Here is a 19,128-nt window from a genome sequence, read left to right on the forward strand (position 1 = left end):
GGAGCGGCCCTAATGAGTTGGTGTGTGACTTCGGTAATAGGACCTAGGAGAGAACGGTACGGAGAGAAGTGAGGACGTGAAAGAAGACCCCCCCATAGTACAACGGTGCAGATATGTGCATGATGCAGAACAACTCCGTTTGGGAAACCCTAGAAATGCAAAGAAACCCGATGACGAAAGGGAAGCTGGCGTGTTTGATAGAAATGTAGCCCGGCTTCATTCCAGATACAGAGGATGAAGACTTTGATGGATTTTTGGATGCTGATTGATGACTGGAAAAAAAAATCACAACCATCTCAGTTTTGCGCTCGCAGCCTTTTAAAAATACACAAACCAGCATGCATGTTTTTACTGGTATGTTTTAATGTTAAATACAGAAAAAAACACCCAGAACTGAACCTGCACCCTTTAATCCAGGGCTGTTGTGTTGTGAGGAGAGGAGTGTGTTGTGGGAAATAATATGGCTTTAATTGAATGTTTGTGTGTGTCTTGGCAGGTAAGTGTGTTGTGTGGCTGTTTGACTATCACGGTTAAAAATTTTGGCTCTTTGTGTCAAACTTGTTCGCCATCCCTGTTTGTGTCAGAGGCTTTAATAGAAAAAAAACGACGGATGTAACATGAACTAAAACGTTAACCAATGACCCAAGACCAAGGTAAGAAAGTGCAGCGGGTTTTTTGCGCTGCAAGTTTTGTCATGTGAAAATCACTGCATTTGTTACCGTTTTTATCCACGTTATACGTTTCTTGTCTATTAAAGCCTCTAAATGAAAGTCCCGTCCTGCTGACTCGCCAGATTTGACATGCAAATATCGGCCAATCAGATCAACCAGAAAAGTTACCGCCCACAAGTGACAAAAACGCCCTCTTAACACTGCGCACAAACCCAGGCGAGCGAGCAAAGGGGGAGTGACCGTGCAGGATCACGGCTCAGTTAAGATTGCAGGCGTGCAGTTGTAAAGTGCGGGGTCGCTCAGATAGAAATGCACCTGCGTGGTTGTGAGGTTTGCTCACTCAGTTCCTGAATACACCAGCTCAGTTGTCTTTGCACTCGTTCAATTTATGGCAGCGATGAAACGCCATACTCTGCTTGTTTAGTTTCTGACACCTGCACACTTGATCTAGACCAGGGGCCTGCAACCTTTGGCTCCGGAGCCACAGGCGGGTCTTTTATTCCTCTGTTCTGGCTATTTGGCTTTTAATAACAATTTACATTGAAAACAGGTTTGTATTTTTTGGTTTGATTTGTTTTAGCTGAGTTGTCATTTATCATTATATTTTAACATGTCAGAAAACTAAGCAAAGTGATGGTAAAATGTTTAATCCGCGGTCAGAGTGGTTTATTACTAGAATAAGCTTAAAGCACATTTTTTTTAGCTATGTTGGACTTGACTTTCCTGAAATTTTATTTCAAGTAAATCTGCTGCAGCAGGAGGATCTTATTCGACACGTGTATTTTATTTTAAAAGGAACTTAATGTGGTGCAAAAGTAAACAGAAAAAAACTGTAATATATAGAAAAATATATCTCATTATCACTATTTATTTCTCAGTATTATTCAGTCATTGTAAATATTTAAAAGCTGTATTTTTTAAATGAATGGTTTAATGGCCACTGGTACAAAGTGTATTTTTTAAACAGTGAGGGACTTTGCAGCTCTCGCTGGGTTTTGGTAAATAAGAAAATGCCCCAAATTGTTTTTTTGACCGTTAACGATTTTAAGACCCCGATCTAGACTATTATGCGAAACAAACTTTGATCCAAACCAAATGAGAAAAGGCGTGAAAAAACTGAGACATTTGCTCTAACATCACACTAAAGAGCACTCATGGAGTTCTTTTCTTAGCTTTCTGTCCATCACTTGCAGATCTGATATCTCCAAGTTGAGGGGAAAACTCCCTGTTTCCACCCTCTGCAGCTTTGCTGCACATATGCTTGTCAGACTCTGTCTTTCAGCCTCAGATGTGCTGTCAGGTTTTTTTTGTAACTTAGATAATTGAGGTTTCATCAACTTGTTTTCTTCAGTTAATGTAGGTGGAAATGTATCCAACCAGAGTGTCAGTGGGTTCTTAAAGTCTTAAATATTATTAACCTAGAATATGGCCTTATATATATAAGGCAGTCAACGTTCCTAAAGTTAGTCTTATTTCAGTTGTTCTGTCAATGTGATATAATTTTCAGTCTCCAGAGCTAACACAAAATATCTTGTTTCCTAATGCCATGAATTAATCATAAATCAGTTTTCCCCGCCAGCTAATATGTCTGTTCCATTATCAGAAACAGCAGAATTGATTTATGCTCGCTGTTTTCAACTCTAAGCCACAGCCCCCTAAAAAGCATCATCACCAACAGAACCCCACATAAAAATATGGGTTTCAGCAAACATTAGCCGTGGGAAACAATTTGGTAAAGCTGCAGGCTAAAACCCCGATCTCCAGTACGTTAGCTAAATTAAATAAGACCTGATGGATTTACAGGATCTGCTGGGGGAAACTGTGTTTGTGAATGAAGTCGTGCTTCAGAGCAGGCATGCTGAGCGCTACTATGGCCTCTTTTGTGACTGCGTTTTTGTTTCAGTCCGGACTATATCAACTTTCACCTTCTGGTGTGAACACAGCTGATTATTTCCATTTAAACAGGATTCAATTCAATTCAATTCAATTCAATTCAATTCAATTTTATTTGTATAGCCCAAAATCACAACAACAGTCGTCTCGATGGGCTTCGAAGTAAAACATGAAATCAAAAGGATCACGAATACAAAGAGTTCAATAGAAAAATACTAAAATGAACTAACAAACTGACTAAGCTATACTGGCATCCCTGCCCTTAGACCCCCCTTCGCGGTAAGGAAAAACTCCCAAAAAAACCGGATTCCGGAAAAAACGAAGAAACCTCAGGGGTGCCCACATGAAGGAGGGATCCTCCCCCAGGACGGACAGGCGATTTACCAGAAATCTTAGAGAAGAATTAACTTATCTAAATCTACAACTACATATATAAAAGTCCAGCAGACGAGCTTCATCCAGCCGTGGTTATCGGGACAGTCAAAGGCGCGAGTCGAGCCGGAGACAGGAACCACAGCCAGGTGTAGGAGCAGGAGCAGAGACGAGGTACTCGGTCAGGTACAGAGCAGAGACGAGCCGGAGATGAGCCAGAGGCAGGATCCACAGCCAGGTGTAGGAGCAGGAGCAAAGGCGAGGTAAACGGTCAGGAACTGGAGCACGGATGAGCCAACTGGAGTCTGGAAGCACTCCCACTCCCCAGGAGGGGAGAGGAAAAGAGGGACAATACATGAATCGCACTGCACCAAACAGAGGCATGGAGAACTAAATGATAAATTATGATCAAGAATAGAGGAGAGGAAGGGTAGAAGTAAAAAAGGAAAGAGGACAGAACCCCAGTGTACCATAGTTACCCCAGCTTCAACTTCTAGCAGCCTTTTAAAAGAAATAGTTATTATTAAGTTTAATTTAAACAAACTAACATTAAGTTAAATAATCTCTGAATACTAACTAGTCTGACAATAAGCCTGTCCAAAGAGGAATGTTTTCAGTCTAGCTTTGAATGTAGAAACTGAGTCGGCCTCTCTTATATGAGCTGGGAGTTTATTCCATAAGACAGGGGCTTGGTGGCTAAACGCTCTACCTCCAACCGTACTTTTACCAATTCTAGGAACCACAAGCAGTCCTGCATTTTGCGAGCGAAGTGTTCTGATTGGTTGGTAAGGGACTATGAGGTCCTTAATATAGGACGGGGCCATTCCATGTAAGGCCTTATAGGTTAACAGGAGGATCTTGAACTTAATTCTAGAATCAACTGGGAGCCAATGGAGCGAAACTAACACAGGAGTGATGTGATCTCTTCTGCTGGTTCCAGCTAACAATCTAGCAGCTGCGTTCTGAACAAGCTGGAGACTTCTTAAGGAACTCTTAGGACACGCTGCTAACAAGGAGTTACAGTAATCCAGCCTCGACGTAACAAATGCATGGATGAGTTTTTCAGCATCACTCTTAGAAAGTATATTTCTGATCTTAGCAATATTCCGCAGGTGAAAAAAGGCAGTTCTACACGCCTGAGATATATGAGCCTTAAATGATAAATCCTGGTCAAGTAAAACCCCAAGGTTTCTAACTGTGGAATTGGGGGCTATACTTATACCATCCAGGGAGACTATCTGAGCAGACAGAGCATCTCTGAGGTTTTTAGGACCAAGTATAATGACCTCAGTTTTTTCTGGGTTCAAGAGGAGGTAATTAATTGTCATCCAGGTCTTGATGTCACTGATGCAGGCGTTCAGTTTCTCTATCTGGTCATTCTGGTCAGGCTTCATGGATAAATACAACTGCGTATCGTCGGCATAACAATGAAAATTAATGCTGTGTTTCCTGATTATGTTTCCTAGGGGTAACATATAAAGCGTAAACAGGATCGGTCCCAAGACTGAGCCCTGTGGGACTCCATAGTTGACTCGAGTGCACTGAGAGGAATGGCCATTTACATTAACGAACTGATACCTATCAGACAGATAGGATTTAAACCACTGGAGAGCAGATCCTCTGATCCCTATGTCCTGCTCTAATCTATGGAGTAAAATACCGTGGTCGATAGTGTCAAAGGCAGCACTGAGGTCCAACAGGACCAGAATAGAAAGTAGTCCCTTTTCTGAGGCCAATAACAAGTCATTAGAGACTCTAACTAGTGCAGTTTCCGTACTGTGGTGAGGTCTAAACCCCGACTGAAAGTCTTCAAAGTGGCTGTTGTCCTGTAGGTGGCAGTAAAGCTGCTTAACTACAACTCTTTCTAGGATTTTAGAAATAAAGGGCAGGTTTGATATCGGTCTATAGTTGGCCAAGATGCTAGGATCCAAACTGGGCTTTTTCAGAAGAGGTTTAACAACTGCATATTTAAAAGACTGTGGCACGTAACCCGTTTCCAGAGAGGCATTTATCATTGTTAATATGGGATCATTAATTAGGGGAAAAGTTTCTTTAAAAAGTCTAGTGGGAATTGGGTCTAACAGACACGTTGAGGATTTGGAGGACGTAATAATTGATGTTATTTCCGCTTGATCCACAGCAGTGAAGCAGTCTAATGTTACAGAGGTTTCTATGGATGCCTCCATTTCTACCGCTTCAGCCTGTTCTGGGCTGATAGTAGGAATAACTTGATTTAACTTATGTCTAATATTTGAGATTTTACTATCGAAAAATGTAAGAAAATCATCAGAGCTGAGAGAAACAGGAACATGTGGTTCTACTGAGCTCTGACTGCGAGTTAATTTAGCTATAGTGCTAAAAAGAAATCTTGGATTGTTTCCATTCTCTGATATTAAGGTTGAATAGTACTGGCTTCTAGCTCTACGCAGAGCTTTTTTATAATTTAATAGGCTATGTTTCCAGATATCCAGAGACTGCTCTGAACCGGAGCGGCGCCATTCTCTTTCCAACTTACGGGTTTCTCGTTTAAGAGAACGAGTTTCAGCGTTAAACCACGGTGCTACTCGGTTTTGTCTGACGAACTTAGGTTTCAAGGGGGAAACAACATCGAGTGTACTCCTGAGGGCTTGTAAGGCATCATTAACAAAGTGGTCATTTATACTAGGACTGATACTATGGGAGCTGGTCTCAGAGTATTTTCTCAGAATATCACTAAGTACTGGCTGAACTGTGTGTTTAAAATCAGACACAGAACGGTCAGTTAAGATTCTTCTAAGCTGTTTCTTATTCACTGGGGCAGAAGGATGTTCCAGTGTAAGCTGGAAGGTAATCAGAAAGTGATCAGAAATGATGGGGTTAAGAGGAAGGACACTCAGCTGGCTGATCTCTATCCCATGGGTTAGAACAAGGTCCAGGGTGTGCTTATGACAGTGAGTGGGTTCATTCACACTTTGGGTGAAACCAACATCATCTAATAAAGCTGCAAAAGCCTTTCCTAGGCAGTCACTGGGGTCATCAACATGAATATTAAAATCCCCTAATATTATAATTTGATCAGAATCTAAGACAATAGTCGATAGGAAGTCGGAAAACTCAGTTAAAAATTCTGAATATGGGCCGGGGGGGCGATAAATAATTATGAGTAAAACAGGTTTTCGAGTTTTCCTGTTTGGGTGACTTAAAGACAATATGATGCTTTCAAATGAATTATAAGCATTTTTAACTTTAGGGCTGAGAAGTAAGCTAGACTGTGATATTACTGCCAAACCACCTCCTTTCCCTGAAATCCTGGATTTCTGATAGTTAGCATAAGTGGGGGGGGTTGCTTCATTCAATCTAACATAGTCATCCTGATGGAGCCAAGTTTCTGTTAAGGCTAAAAGACTAAGATTGTTATCAGTAATTAACTCGTTGACTAAGAGGGACTTGGAGGAAATGGATCGAATGTTTAATAAACCGCATTTAATGACATCATAATTCTGCTTGTGAGAACTGCTGTCTGTCACTGTAAGGTTTCTATGACGCGCTCCTTTCATTTGTCTTTCAGCACATAAGCTAAAGCTAGGACCTGCTTGACTTTCCCTGCATGGGTTTTGCACCGGCACTAACCCTAAGGGAGGCTCAGAGGAGCGTTTTACACTGCTGCTCTGCTGCTCTGCAGGATGCACTTTCTCAATTTTTCCATTAAAAGACAAAAAACATTTCAAAAATATCTCTTTTGTTTAAGTCTGGAAAAAAGGATAAAAACATTTTTATCATACAGTCATAGCTTGTTCGTGTATTTCTAAGTTGACAATTTAAGGGTTTGGATTTTTACCAGTTACTTAAGCATTTAATGTGTTAAACTAAAGTGGGAATACAAAATTATATAATATTCATGTGCAGGTCACAGGTCAGTCCTGGTTAACCGGATCATTTAAGTCGCCATCTAAACGTCTGGGTCATCCGAGGTCAAGGTTGCCACTAAAACGGAGTATTTTTGTCACAAGCTGACAGAAATGCTGAATATCCAGAGCATTTTTTTCTGCTTGGCAGCACAAACAAATGCATCTTTCTCAATGTCTGTTGCTGACTTTCCATGATTTTTTTCTGTCTAAAAATGTCATTGTGCATGCGCTGAATCTTTTCCTGTTTTTCCTTCAGAGCCAAATCAAGCCTGTGGCATCAGTTAACGTTCAGTTCCCAGCGAGCATTTGTCATGCTAGCCATGAATATTTATGTGTTCCTGTCAAAAACAGCCCCTGGAACCATGGTAAAGGAAGGCTGATTCACCTGAGCATGTGATCACAGCTGCTGCAGAAGGATTCATAAACAAGTACTTCAGCTTCAGTGTGGGGAGTGACAGTCAATCTAGGGTTCAACTTCTCCTTTTCCCCTCAAGGATTCTCTTTTTGGAAATATTCAACAAGAAGCTTAAACAATCAAGAATAGATGAATGTTTATAAGTCTAAAAGATTTTTTCTTTATATTTCATTCATATAAAATGTTCTCACCGTTCTCACATTTTCTTTTTTAATACTTTGAAGTCTCTTTAATGAAGCATGGGGGAGTGAAGGTTAAGGTAACACTGACTGCGAACGCATCAAAATTAGCTGCTGGTGTCATAAACCTTTCAGTGCACTGGATTTATGCTCATCCTTATTACTGATATTTTTCTTTGTCATTGGTATGTCCCATATAAAGTATTAAGCTGCCGTTTAGAGGTAGATCTTCTCTTTGATGTTTATTGTAAGCAGTGTGTATCATGGACACGGATTTTAGGGAGCTGCTTCTGCCTGAAAGGTTTGACCAAAATAAACCAGACTTTATTTTTTTACTGGTTTAAGTAGTTGTAGTAAATCATTTGAGGTTATATTTTTTTCCAGTAAGTTTATGTTCCCTGGGGAAAATATTGTTTATAGAATAATTTTGTTGCCTCAATCAAATGAGTTTAAATGTTTTTCAAGACATTCTTTGGGAAATCAATCAGGAAAGTTCTCCATGACAGATTCTGGTTTCCTGTGAACTTCTCTTACCAGGAAGTGATGAAACTTTGCCTGTGACATTTTACTTCCTGAAAATAATCTCTGGCAAAGATTGGAATTTTTTTTCTCGTTTTTTGCGTTAAGGTGGGTGAAGGAGTGCAAGTAAATAAAAATAAAAGGAATTGAACCTTTAATTTTTTTTCTCAAAAAATATTTCCAATGTCAGAATAGGAATTCTAGCTTTTCTTTTTTTTCTATTTAAATTTTCATTTCAAAAGACATTGTTCTTTAATCCCTCTGTTCATAACTTCATTGTCAAGATCCAGAATGAAAAAAACATTTATTTTAACTGCTTGTTTTATAGTTGAAATGCAGTTTTGTGTGTATTTTCTAATATTGTAAAAGAAATTTAAAAAAAGCTTTTTCATTTGAACAGCTGGTGACAAACTGCTCCAACCATTCTTTAAGTTCTTTTCTCTTTTGTTCATTAAGCTTTTTCAGGTTTTAAAAATAGTATTTGAGTGCTGTGTGTGTGTGTGGGGGGGGGGTAAGTTACTGAAGACATACTCTTCCTCTGGTATATTGACATTAGTTGCATATTCAGCTTGCGTTCTGTGAAATGTCTTATTTTGACAAACACTCAGAACCGTCAGGAGGTCATTAGGGAGACGAGGACGAGCAAAGTCTTTAATTAACATATTAGTCAGCCTCTTTTCCTGTCTCATGCTTCACTTGATGGGCTTCTTTCTAATAAGGAGTTTTGTTTTGTTTTTCTTAAATCCCCTTCAGCATGGTTTATATTTGGGGGTGATGGCTGTTTTCTTTACGGTTCTCGTCTGATAAACATGTCAGCATTGACCATCTCATAACCCAGGTTCCTTTTTGTCTCCCCTCTTGCTCTGTTTGCTGACAGATCAGCCAGATGCTCGGGAACGAGATGAAGTTTGCGGTGCGAGAGCCTGTTGGGCTGAGGTGAGGTTTCAGCTGCACACTGACAGCACATCAGGACAGCTCTTTGTTAACACGGACAACCCAGTAAGGTCATCTGTGTATAATTTCTAGCAAGTTTGCTGTATGATGTGGCACGTAGTGTAATTTCTCCTTTTTAGAGTGTGGATCCTCATCTCAGCTGTCGGTTTCACAGTAATGGCTCTGATGGTAAGTGTATGCTTTAAAATCCCACTTCATATTTCTTTTTTGTGCATTTAATATTATTTGCCATTAGAGAATGCAGGATTACAGCAGGATTCCACTCCAGCTTATCACCCGTAGTCATCTGGAGAGACAGCTCTGTCTTTGTCAGTCATAACATCTAAATTCTCAAAGTCCCCAGTGTTTCTGTGCACACACAGTGTTTCTGTGTAAACCGGAAGCCTCTCTGGAGGACAGAATGCTGCTGTACTGATATGACAGAGCTGTGTTGTGCTTTTGTTTCCCCACACAGGCACTGGTGTTGCCCAACCAGCTATATGAGGTTGTTTTTGAGGAGGAGCTCTCCACGACCAGCATCTCCGTTCGTCTCTATGGAGGAGCACTGCTGAGTACGTCTGGGGAAGGACACTCACATAAATCGCTCAAAAAGCAATTCATGGCCCTGTGGTGCATGGCTTCAGTCAGTAGACCATGTTGATACTCGGTGTCTTCATATGTATTTAAAAAAAAAGAGAGAAAAAAAATTCACAGCTGAGCTGCACGTGTTTTGTTGTGATTCAGGCTTTTAATACGGTCATAAAAACTTGTGTGCGCACACTCATTGAGAGATGGTATAAAGAGCTCTCTTTCTCCTTTTAAACTCTCTCCTGTCACAAACAGAGGCTGTTCTAATCTGATAGAGTTTGGAAAATTGACTGAGAACTGCAAGGGGAAATGTTGGCACAGAAGTGGATTCTCCAGAAATCTGACAGCTAATTCTCTTGTTGCCTCAGTTTCTGTTGGCTTATTTTTTATCAGATCCAAATCTGGTGGGAATTCAATGGGGGATGGCAGGACAGACTTGTTTATGTGTGTTTGTCGGCTGGGAACTCCATGGAGAAAACGTTCTACACTCTATTACAATTTACAGCTTGTATCCTTAAAGCTTAGTAAATACATAAAGCTTGGTATTCCCTCCTTATTGTTCTGCATTATTTAGAAGCTAAATTGGATGTATGCTCTTCCGCCCCACATGTCCCTTTCAGAAAACTTAAAGAAGAGAAATGGGGGGGAAGAGGTATATGTCAGATGATTTACATGCGTGTTTTTGCTATGTAAAGACTAGATGTCAGACTAATACATTCTTCCAGGTTTTTAGAGGAAATTGGAAAACTAGGATGAGGCCAAATCTTTTAAAAGCCCCCTCCAATGAATATTTTTCTGGGGGGTTTTGTTGTGACATTTTTCTTTTGATGGAGGATATACAGTGGGGCAAAAAAAAAGTATTTAGTCAGCCACCAATTGTACAAGTTCTCCCTTTTAAAAATATGACAGGCCTGTAATTTTCATCACAGGTTTAGCTCAGCTGTGAGAGAAAAAATGAGAAAATCACATTGTCTGATTTTTAAAGAATTTATTTGTAAATTAAGGTGGAAAATAAGTATTTGGTCAATAACAAAAGTTCAACTCAATACTTTGTTATATAACCTTTGTTGGCAGTGACAGCAGTCAAATGTTTTCTGTAAGTCTTCACAAGGTTTTCTTAAACTGTTGCAGGTATTCTGGCCCATTCCTCCATGCAGATCTCCTCTAGAGCAGTGATGCATTGGGGCTGTCGCTGGGCAACACAGACTTTCAACTCTCTCCAAAGATTTTTTTTATGGGGTTGAGATCTGGAGACTAGCTTAGGCCACTACAGGACCTTGAAAGGCTTCTTACAAAGCCACTCCTTCATTACCTGGGAGTGTGTTTGCGATTGTTGTCATGCTGAAAGACTCAGCCACGTTTCATATTTAATGTCCCTACTGATGGAAGGAGGTTTTCACTCAAAATCTGACTATACATGCCCCCATTCATTCTTTCCTTGATGATAAGTGATGAGTAGAGTTCTTTCCAAAAAGTTCTATTTTGGTTTCATGTGACCATAGGACATCCACCCAATCCTCTTTTGGATCATCCAAAGGCTATCTTTACTTTAGACTGGCCTTCACATGTACTGGTTTTAGCAGGGGGACATGTCAGGCACCACAGGATTTGAGTCCCTGGTGGCGAAGCGTGTTACTGATGGTAGCCTTTCTTACTTTGGTCCCAGATCCCTGCAGGTCATTCACCCATGTGGTCCTTGGATTTTTGCTCATTGTTGTAGATGAGATCTTGCGGGAGCACCAGATCGAGGTAGATTATCGGTGGTCTTGTATGTCTTCCATTTCCTAATAATCACTCCCGCAGTTGATTTCTTCACCCCAAGCTGTTTACCTATTGCAGATTCAGTCTTCCCACCCTGGTACAGATCAACAATTTTGTTTCCGGTGTCCTTAGACAGCTCTTTGGTCTCGGCCACAGTGGAGTTTGGAGTGTGGCTGCTTGAGGTTGTGGACAGGTGTGTTTTGTATAGCTGGCCAGTTCAAACAGGTGCCATTAATACAGGACATGAGCTGAGAACAGAGGATCCTCTAACAGAAGTTACAGGTCTGTGAGAGCCAGAAATCTTGCTTGTTTGTAGATGATCAAATTTGTATGTTCCACTATAATTTACAAATTAATTCTCTAAAAATTAGACAATGTGATTTTCTGGATTTTCTTTCTAATTTTTATCTCTCTTACTTGAGGTATATCTATGATGAAAAATTACAGGCCTCTCATTCTTTTAGGTGGGGGAACTTGCACAATTACTTAAATAAATACTTTGTTTGCCCCAGTGTATAGAAAGAAAATTAAGCTTAAAGTTGCATTTCTGAGTACTTCTTTATTCAAATTGTGAATCAAGAGCAGATTAAAAAAAACTGTTGGAAAGAGAGCTTAATTTGAACAGAAAATGGGCTGGGTGGGCCCCAGGCTTCCTGCTCTACAACATGTGATAGGAAAGGAGGTGGGGTTGTTCTGCACCAACGTCCATGGCCACAACTGAGGCAAATTTATAAATGAATTACTGCCGCTCTGGAAAAATTATTAGATTTGTTAGAAAATGACAGTTTTTTTTAATGTGGCTAAAAATGGAATAATAATAATGATTTTATAATAGATCAAAAGATGATTGGAGTGGGTCTTTAAGTTATGAATATGCAAAAAGGTTATGTTTTTACCCTCAATCAGATGTGTCAGAGTGTCAGCCTTTCAATTTTTGAGTCCTGCAATCTTAAAGATTCCTACCTAATTCATCAGCCAAGGGAAATCCGAACTGATGAAAATTTTTGGATTACTGCTTGTTTCTTCAAAGTAGAAACCCCTAAACCTGACACTTCACGGGAGGACATGGCTGACTCGGCTTTAAGCTTCATAATGCTCTTCGAAGGTTTGGCTTCATTATCACAAATGTCAGCAGAGCTGTAGGGATTAGCAAAGAGAGAGGGTGATGTCTTACAAGACGAGGTGCAGGAGCAGGGGTGAGGGATGGGGGCTCATCTGCCACACAGATGGATCCTGGCAGGGAGAGGATGCAGTCCATCAGCCCTCCCACCTTCTCTGCCCATCCCTTCTTGTTTCCATAGCCTCCATCGTTTGTGTCAGGGAGAGTTAAAAAATGGACCTCAGGATGGGTAGCAAGGGAATAAATTGAGTATGAGCTCTCATCAAAATGTATGATTTTAAAACATAGTAGCTTTGGCATGTATTTGCAGTATAAAGGACGTTTCTTGCACCTGCCAACATCTTTTTTTTTTTAGTTTCTGCCATAAATGGATCATGTTTTGACATATTTTTTCATTCCCATGCCTCCGAACCTTTAACCTATGAAATCCTTTTAATCATATTCCTCTCCAGGCCTTGCCCTTATTATGTGGAACGGTTTCTACACAGCTGAAAAGGTCATCATCCAGTGGACTCTGCTCAGTGAAGCCTGCTACTTTGCCATTCAGTTTCTGGGTAAATAGTGCACAAATGGGATACAGTTTTGTTTGGTTTTGTTTCCTGTCATGACGATCACTACCTTCACTGCTCCAGTTTTATCTCACAATAACAGTCAGATGGTTACAATCCATTTTGTTACTTATTTGTGCGTTGATGATGCCCTCTTGTGTCTAGTTTGGGGAGTTGCAGTTTGAACAACTTGAACCGTATTACGGTTTTCAGCTTAACGCTAAAATAAATGTTGGGTTCCAAAATGTAAATACATTTAAAAACTTATTTTGAAATGTGTTATTTCAAAGTTATTTTCTTCTGCTTACTGTTACTTACATTTAAATTGTTACCTAAAGTATCTGCAGAAATTTATGTTTATGTTTTTAAGACATTAGAAAATGAAAAGTGAAACTATGAGCTGCAGAGTTTCTGGATATTCTATTTTATCCTCCTTTACTGTTGGATAAAAGTACAGAGTTGCACAAAAATTGCTTGAATGAGACAGTGGTGTAGTTAAGCTGTGCATTAAAGTATGCTGAATGCAAACAATAAAGGAGTTGCAGTTTTAATGACATATTATTGCACATGGGCACGTTAAACCAATCCTTAAAGATTTTTTTATTTGATAATAGCAATGCATTTTAAAATCACCTGCTGCACCCTCTGCCTAAATGTTGAAGTATTCTTGTTCTTCAGTGACATCCATCACCCTAATGGAAATCGGCATCCTGCCCAACACGGCCATTCTCCTGCTCCTCAGTCGGGTTCTTTTCTTGGCGGTCACGATGGCTTACTACTACCACCTGGGACGTAAAGCGAAGAAGGTCTGAGCGGACTGTGTGATCCCTTAAAGATGGGGATGTTTGAAGAATGAGCACAAATATGATGAGAAGGTTTGGATCGATGTTGAATAGGGTTCGGAGCGTAGCATTGCCAGTAAAGCCCCGGCCCCCTCCATAAGAACCTAACATAATCCTCTGTATTTATTAAATGAGTGTCACATTGCAGACTCTATATCAAGAATGGGAAACCTTCATAGTGACATTATGCTATTCTCCATCTGGGCTTTAAGGTTAATCCCCTGATGGCACACATTCCTTATTGTGCTGTGCTCTTTTGCACAGAGCTAGCAGTTAGTCGGTGATGCCTTTGTGTCTCAGTTGGTCTGATTCAACATGTACAGTGCTGAGTGCTGTCGTACTTCTGACAATATTATTCATGTACAGCTACAGGAATTCCCTACTCTGTGTTCAGTGATTTAAAAAAAAAAACAAAGTTGAATTTTGATGTTGGTTTCTTACCTGTGCTTTCATTTATTGATAGGTGTAAAGGCATCATCGTGGTTAAAATGAATGTGCTTGATAGAAAATACATGCTGCATCAGAAGAAATGCTGAATGCCAACCATGAACCCTTAGGATCTGTTTGCTCATCAAATGTGGACATCTGCTCAATCTACTGTAAACATTTCAGTGTCCAATTTTCAGGGCAACTTCTTTCAAAAGAAATTTTCCCAAATAAATATGTTCTCATAATATTTTAATAAATGTAATAAAGACAAGGTATTTGTGATGGTGAGGCTTTAATTTGACTGACCTTTGCAGTAAAGTCAGGGAACTCGTTCAGTATTTCTTTTCAGATTTCCTCCACTTTTAGTTATCCCAAAAAAAGTAACAAGAACTGCACAGAATTTTAGAGCAACGTTTTTCAAAAACAATTTTCAAAAATCTGTATCTTCTCATAATATTTAAATAAATATAATAGAGACTAAGTATTTGTAATGGTGAACCTTTCACTTGACTGACCTTTACAATAAAGCCAGTGTGACCAACAGGTCACAGAACAAACCTGAGCTGTTACCATTCTAGTGATGTAGCTGGTTCTTTTTTTTTTTTCAAGTGTATCATGACCTCAGTCTTGCCTTAAAACTTCTTTCAAGAACAGTCTTCAACACTGTACCCTACCTTTTGTACATATGTAAATAAAAGTATTTGCTATTATATGGCTTTCACGTGTAGCAAACAGGGAACTCGTTCAGTATTTCTTTTCACCTTTCCTCCACTTTAATCCCAAACGCAGTAACACAAACAGCACAAACCTTTGTAGCAACCTCTGTCCATTTACAGAGAAAAAGCTGCTGCACACGAAAAATCAATTGACGCAGCTCAAGTGTATCTCCTGAAATCAAAGCTCATTTGTACAGCCTTCAATTTGTGTACAATTAGAAAATAGACAAAAATTCTTTTCACATTTTCTTTCAGTGAAGTCTATTCATGTTCTACCTCTGAGTCCTCCTAAATCAGTCAGAAAGATGCCACAGCTCAGATTTAGTGCTTTATCAGATATAGAATCCCTCCCTAACTTAATCTGAGTCTCTCAGATCTTAGTTGACAAAAAATGGGAATGTGTTTTAGTCATTTATCTTCAGATCAAACAAAAATCAGATCATTTATTTACAGTAATCTACATCCATGAATTTGGAAAAGGCTCTTTGGACAGAATTTTCCTGATGTCAGACTGAGTGTGGGTATGCAGTTCTGATGGAGAGAATTTAAAACATGGGTGAGGTCTCCTGCCCTCTTGATAAGTAGTAGGTAGCTCTTTTTTTTCTTTTTCAGTGTTTAATTAGATGCGAGTCTCCTAAATCAGATTGTATACCCCAAACTTCCAGTGCTGCTCTGTCTTGACTAGCATGGTAATTATGGAGTTCATGAAAAATGTCATTCCATTTCCGTCACAGCTACAGGCCTCAAATGGGTAGCCTTGTAAAATGTTCAAAGGTCTGCAGGGCAGGTTATTTTTGGAGAGAGGCAATTTTCCAGGGGAGGCAAAAGATGGGAGGCAGAAAGACTTTCATCCTCCTACCTCTCTGTTGTAATATATACCGAATATGATACTGGTTACTAATTTTAATACATTTAAAGAACACGATAACAGGAAAAAAACATATATATTTATCTGTTGGGCCAATCTCGTGTAATTCGGCATCTGGCATACTTTGTATATAAAACATTTTTGTCAAAGTTTTGAGTGATAGCCATGTGTTTTTATGTATATTAGGTATATTGTACCTCAATAAAACAATTATGTAATTACTTAATCATTTTGAAATAAAGAACACTATTGTTTTATTATTTGATTGTTTGACCTCATTTTTGTTCTGCCATTTACCAAAATATCACTGTTAATGCAACATAACTGAAATTGAAATCACATTTTCTATTCATCTATTTTCTTTACTTGATATCAAAGAACAAAAAACGAAAAAGGAAATAAATTGATATTCGTTAAATACTTCTGTTTGAACATTGACAATTTTTTTATACTGTGATTTATTGGTTAATGTTTAATATTTTTATTTCAGATTTGATGCACATCCAGTAAAACCAGATCAACACATCTCAATTCAGATAGCACCCATATCTCCGAAAAGTATTAAGAATGTTAATAAATGATAATGTTAATGTGATAATGTTAATCTGTAATATCCTATATGCATAAACTCAATAGTTATCAATAGAAATGGGGTGGGCTGCACATGGCGTAGTAGTTGACACTCGCCTCACAGCAAGAAGGTCCTTCTTCAAATCTCAGCTGGGAACTTTTTATGTGGGCCACGGATGTTCTCCTCGTACATGTGTGGGCACTCTAGCCTTCTCCCACAGACATGCTTCATAGCTTAACTGGTGTCTCTAGTGGCTTGGCTCCTGAAAGGTCAATTTAGCATGTTCTGAAGATGTATTGATTTAAAAATGATCATGATAAAGTTCTACATAAAAATCTGGATCTTAATGAAATCTTGATTTAAAAAAATATATATATTTTCTTTTCTTTCACCCCTGTCTTGAGTCATGAGTCTTTCTATACAGCATTTTAATTGGATCATTAATAGAAAAATAAGCTAAATATGCAAACCTTTGATACAGGAATGGATGCAAAAAGAAAAGCTTGCATCATTTAAATTGTCAGCTGTGAAAACTGTAGTGACTATAAATTGTAGCTTAACAGTGGAAATGATTGGCAGCAACTTAACCCACAATTACTCCATTCATTCTAAAATCACTCAGGCCCGCGGGCAAGGAAAGCATTCGACATTGTTGACTTGATTAGGTGGATGGGAGTTAGAGCAGTATTAAGTATAAAACTTTGAGTTCTTAACGTTTTTTTTTTGTGTTTTCCAACTATACTATGTGTGGTCAACAACATTATTTTCCAAAATCAAGCAGGAGCCTTCTTTATGAAGGTTAAAAGAACCTGTTCTAACATGCCACAACAAATGCTTTGTCAGTCTTTCTGCAGACCCGCGTCTTGTTTTGGTGTTTCCCTTTTGGTTGGAATAGTGGAATATGTTGCAACATGAACATTTTTGTGTTTACAGAAGAATTTCTTAGGTTAAATGTAGACACAATTGGCCTTTCCTTTTCTCTTCTGTGTTCCAGGACACTCTGAATATTACAGATGCTCTATGCAGAAGGTTAAAGAGTTAGTGTTTGACCCCGGTAATGTATGTTTAGTTTGTGTTATTTATGTACAAAAAGCTCTCAGGTCTCCAATATGTGGAGGCATTCCTTTCATACTTTCTGCCAAATCTGTCAAGCCCTTCTGGTTTTTGGGCTTTTTGGTAAACAGCACTTTTGCATAACTTACAGTTCTAGTAGTTGCTATGTAATACATGGAACAGCCCCATAATAATAATACATGTATTAATGCAAATAACATCAAGGCAACAAAACTCAAGTGCTGATCAGAAATCATCTTTAAAAGTTCATGTATTGTGCAAAAATATTGATGAATGGCATGAGTTAGATGTCAAAGTTTTTGCATTGTTTTTCATTAGATACACAAGGATTTAAATTAACTACTTTTTAGTTTGACGACTTTTTTTTTCATATGCACTTTGCTAACACAGGAGCAGCTCTTTTGCTTTTTTACTTGCAAAGGGAATCTGATTTATATTGGAAATTTATCTAAAATACTAAAAAACAGTTTTTTTTCCACAATTAGTTTCATTTTAACTACTAGGCCTACAATTACTTATGTAAAACCTTTAGATTCTATAATTTTTTAAGAATATGTTTTATCAGTGTGTTATTTCTATATATACATATTCTTTCAGAACAAACTTATTTACTTTATGCAAATATGTTTGGATTTGACAAGCATTGTTTTTTTTATAGCAATTGCATAAAGTATTTAAAATAAATGTATAAGTCCCACTCAGATCATCTTTTGATGTATTTTAAAAGCCTTCCCAGTGACCTTTTATTTACTATTATGCTGAGATTAACAAAAACCAAAAAACGAGTCATTTTTTAAGACATTTCCTGCAGGAGTGCATTAAAAATGTGCCTCTAAGTTGTGGGCTGGACTGTTGGCACGGGGTGTCTACCCTAACTTCCCATCATCTCTTTGTTTACACTCACTGCTGCTAGCTTACAGCTCACATTCCCAACCTAACATTAGAGCTGTCCAGCCTACAGTTTTAAGCAAGATGCCAGCTCAGACGAGAAAAACGAAGGCGTTAATGGATCTATTTGTCTACAAGTGAACGCATCAGAACAAAGTGGAGCAGGGAGCTTGTGGCTTGCCGTAGTATCATCTGCGTCACAGGTACAAGCTTTTTCTAAACGCATTTGTTTGTGTCTGCTCCTGATTATCAATGATTTCAATAAAGAAATATTTGGAAACACAATTTTGAGTTTAATTTTCTTTATGTGTCTTCCATCATAAAAAAGAACATGCTAAAATTTTTTATTGAAGTTGGTCTTTGAACAGCATCCAGCCTATTTAAAGCATGTAGCATTTGTCACAATTTTTACATGTAGTAATTTACCTAAATAACTTTTTTAAATTATTTAAATGTAATTTTATGTAAAGCATTTTACTTGAGGCTTAATTAAACCTTTAAATAATTTATTTGCGTTTTCCTGCGGAGAGGTGGTTGTCATCTTCCTAGCTAAACTCCTGTGGTGGAGAGGAGAGAGTTAAAAAAAAGAAGCTTGTGATAGTCACCGCATGGCGGGGTTGTTTCCTCCACCCACACATCCACCCAAGCACACGCACACCCACACAGAAGCTTTATTTTGTTCCACAGAGAGCGACAAAGCAGACCCGTAGACTCCGAGCCTTTCTGGAGAACCAACTCAAAGTAGGTTTTTCTTTATTTTCCTTCCTTCCTCCCGCTAAAGTAAAGCTAGCTTAAACCCCCGGGATGTTCCGTCTGTCACAGACACACGCAGCCGGCCTAACGGGATCCAAAAG

The 19,128-nt window shown here is 38.8% G+C and overlaps 2 protein-coding genes across 6 annotated transcripts in view; both read left to right on the forward strand.

Annotated features, from left to right (window-relative positions):
- Nucleotides 1-16,001, forward strand: part of tp53i11b (tumor protein p53 inducible protein 11b) — a 57,824-nt gene extending 41,823 nt beyond the window's left edge. For all 3 annotated transcript variants that reach the window (XM_004069551.5, XM_020703927.3, XM_078948571.1), the window contains 5 exons: nt 8,814-8,872; nt 9,010-9,058; nt 9,345-9,441; nt 12,791-12,892; nt 13,565-16,001. In XM_004069551.5, the coding sequence (XP_004069599.1) occupies nt 8,814-8,872; nt 9,010-9,058; nt 9,345-9,441; nt 12,791-12,892; nt 13,565-13,698 (441 nt within the window). In that variant the 3' untranslated portion in view covers nt 13,699-16,001. The remainder of the gene's footprint in view (nt 1-8,813; nt 8,873-9,009; nt 9,059-9,344; nt 9,442-12,790; nt 12,893-13,564) is intronic.
- cd82b (CD82 molecule b) overlaps nt 1-19,128 on the forward strand; it is a 156,181-nt gene that overhangs the window by 118,323 nt on the left and 18,730 nt on the right. The window contains exon 2 of one of the 3 annotated variants that reach the window (XM_078948569.1): nt 18,984-19,015. The gene's annotated coding sequence lies outside the window, so the exon portion shown is untranslated. Of the gene's footprint in view, nt 1-18,824; nt 19,016-19,128 lie in introns of those variants that run through there. The other 2 variants (XM_004069553.5, XM_004069552.5) reach the window with 2 other exon arrangements.

Source organism: Oryzias latipes, chromosome 6 (genome assembly GCF_053564925.1).
Source record: "Oryzias latipes strain Hd-rR chromosome 6, Olatipes_Hd-rR_3.1".
In the NCBI taxonomy this organism is placed as follows: domain Eukaryota; kingdom Metazoa; phylum Chordata; class Actinopteri; order Beloniformes; family Adrianichthyidae; genus Oryzias; species Oryzias latipes.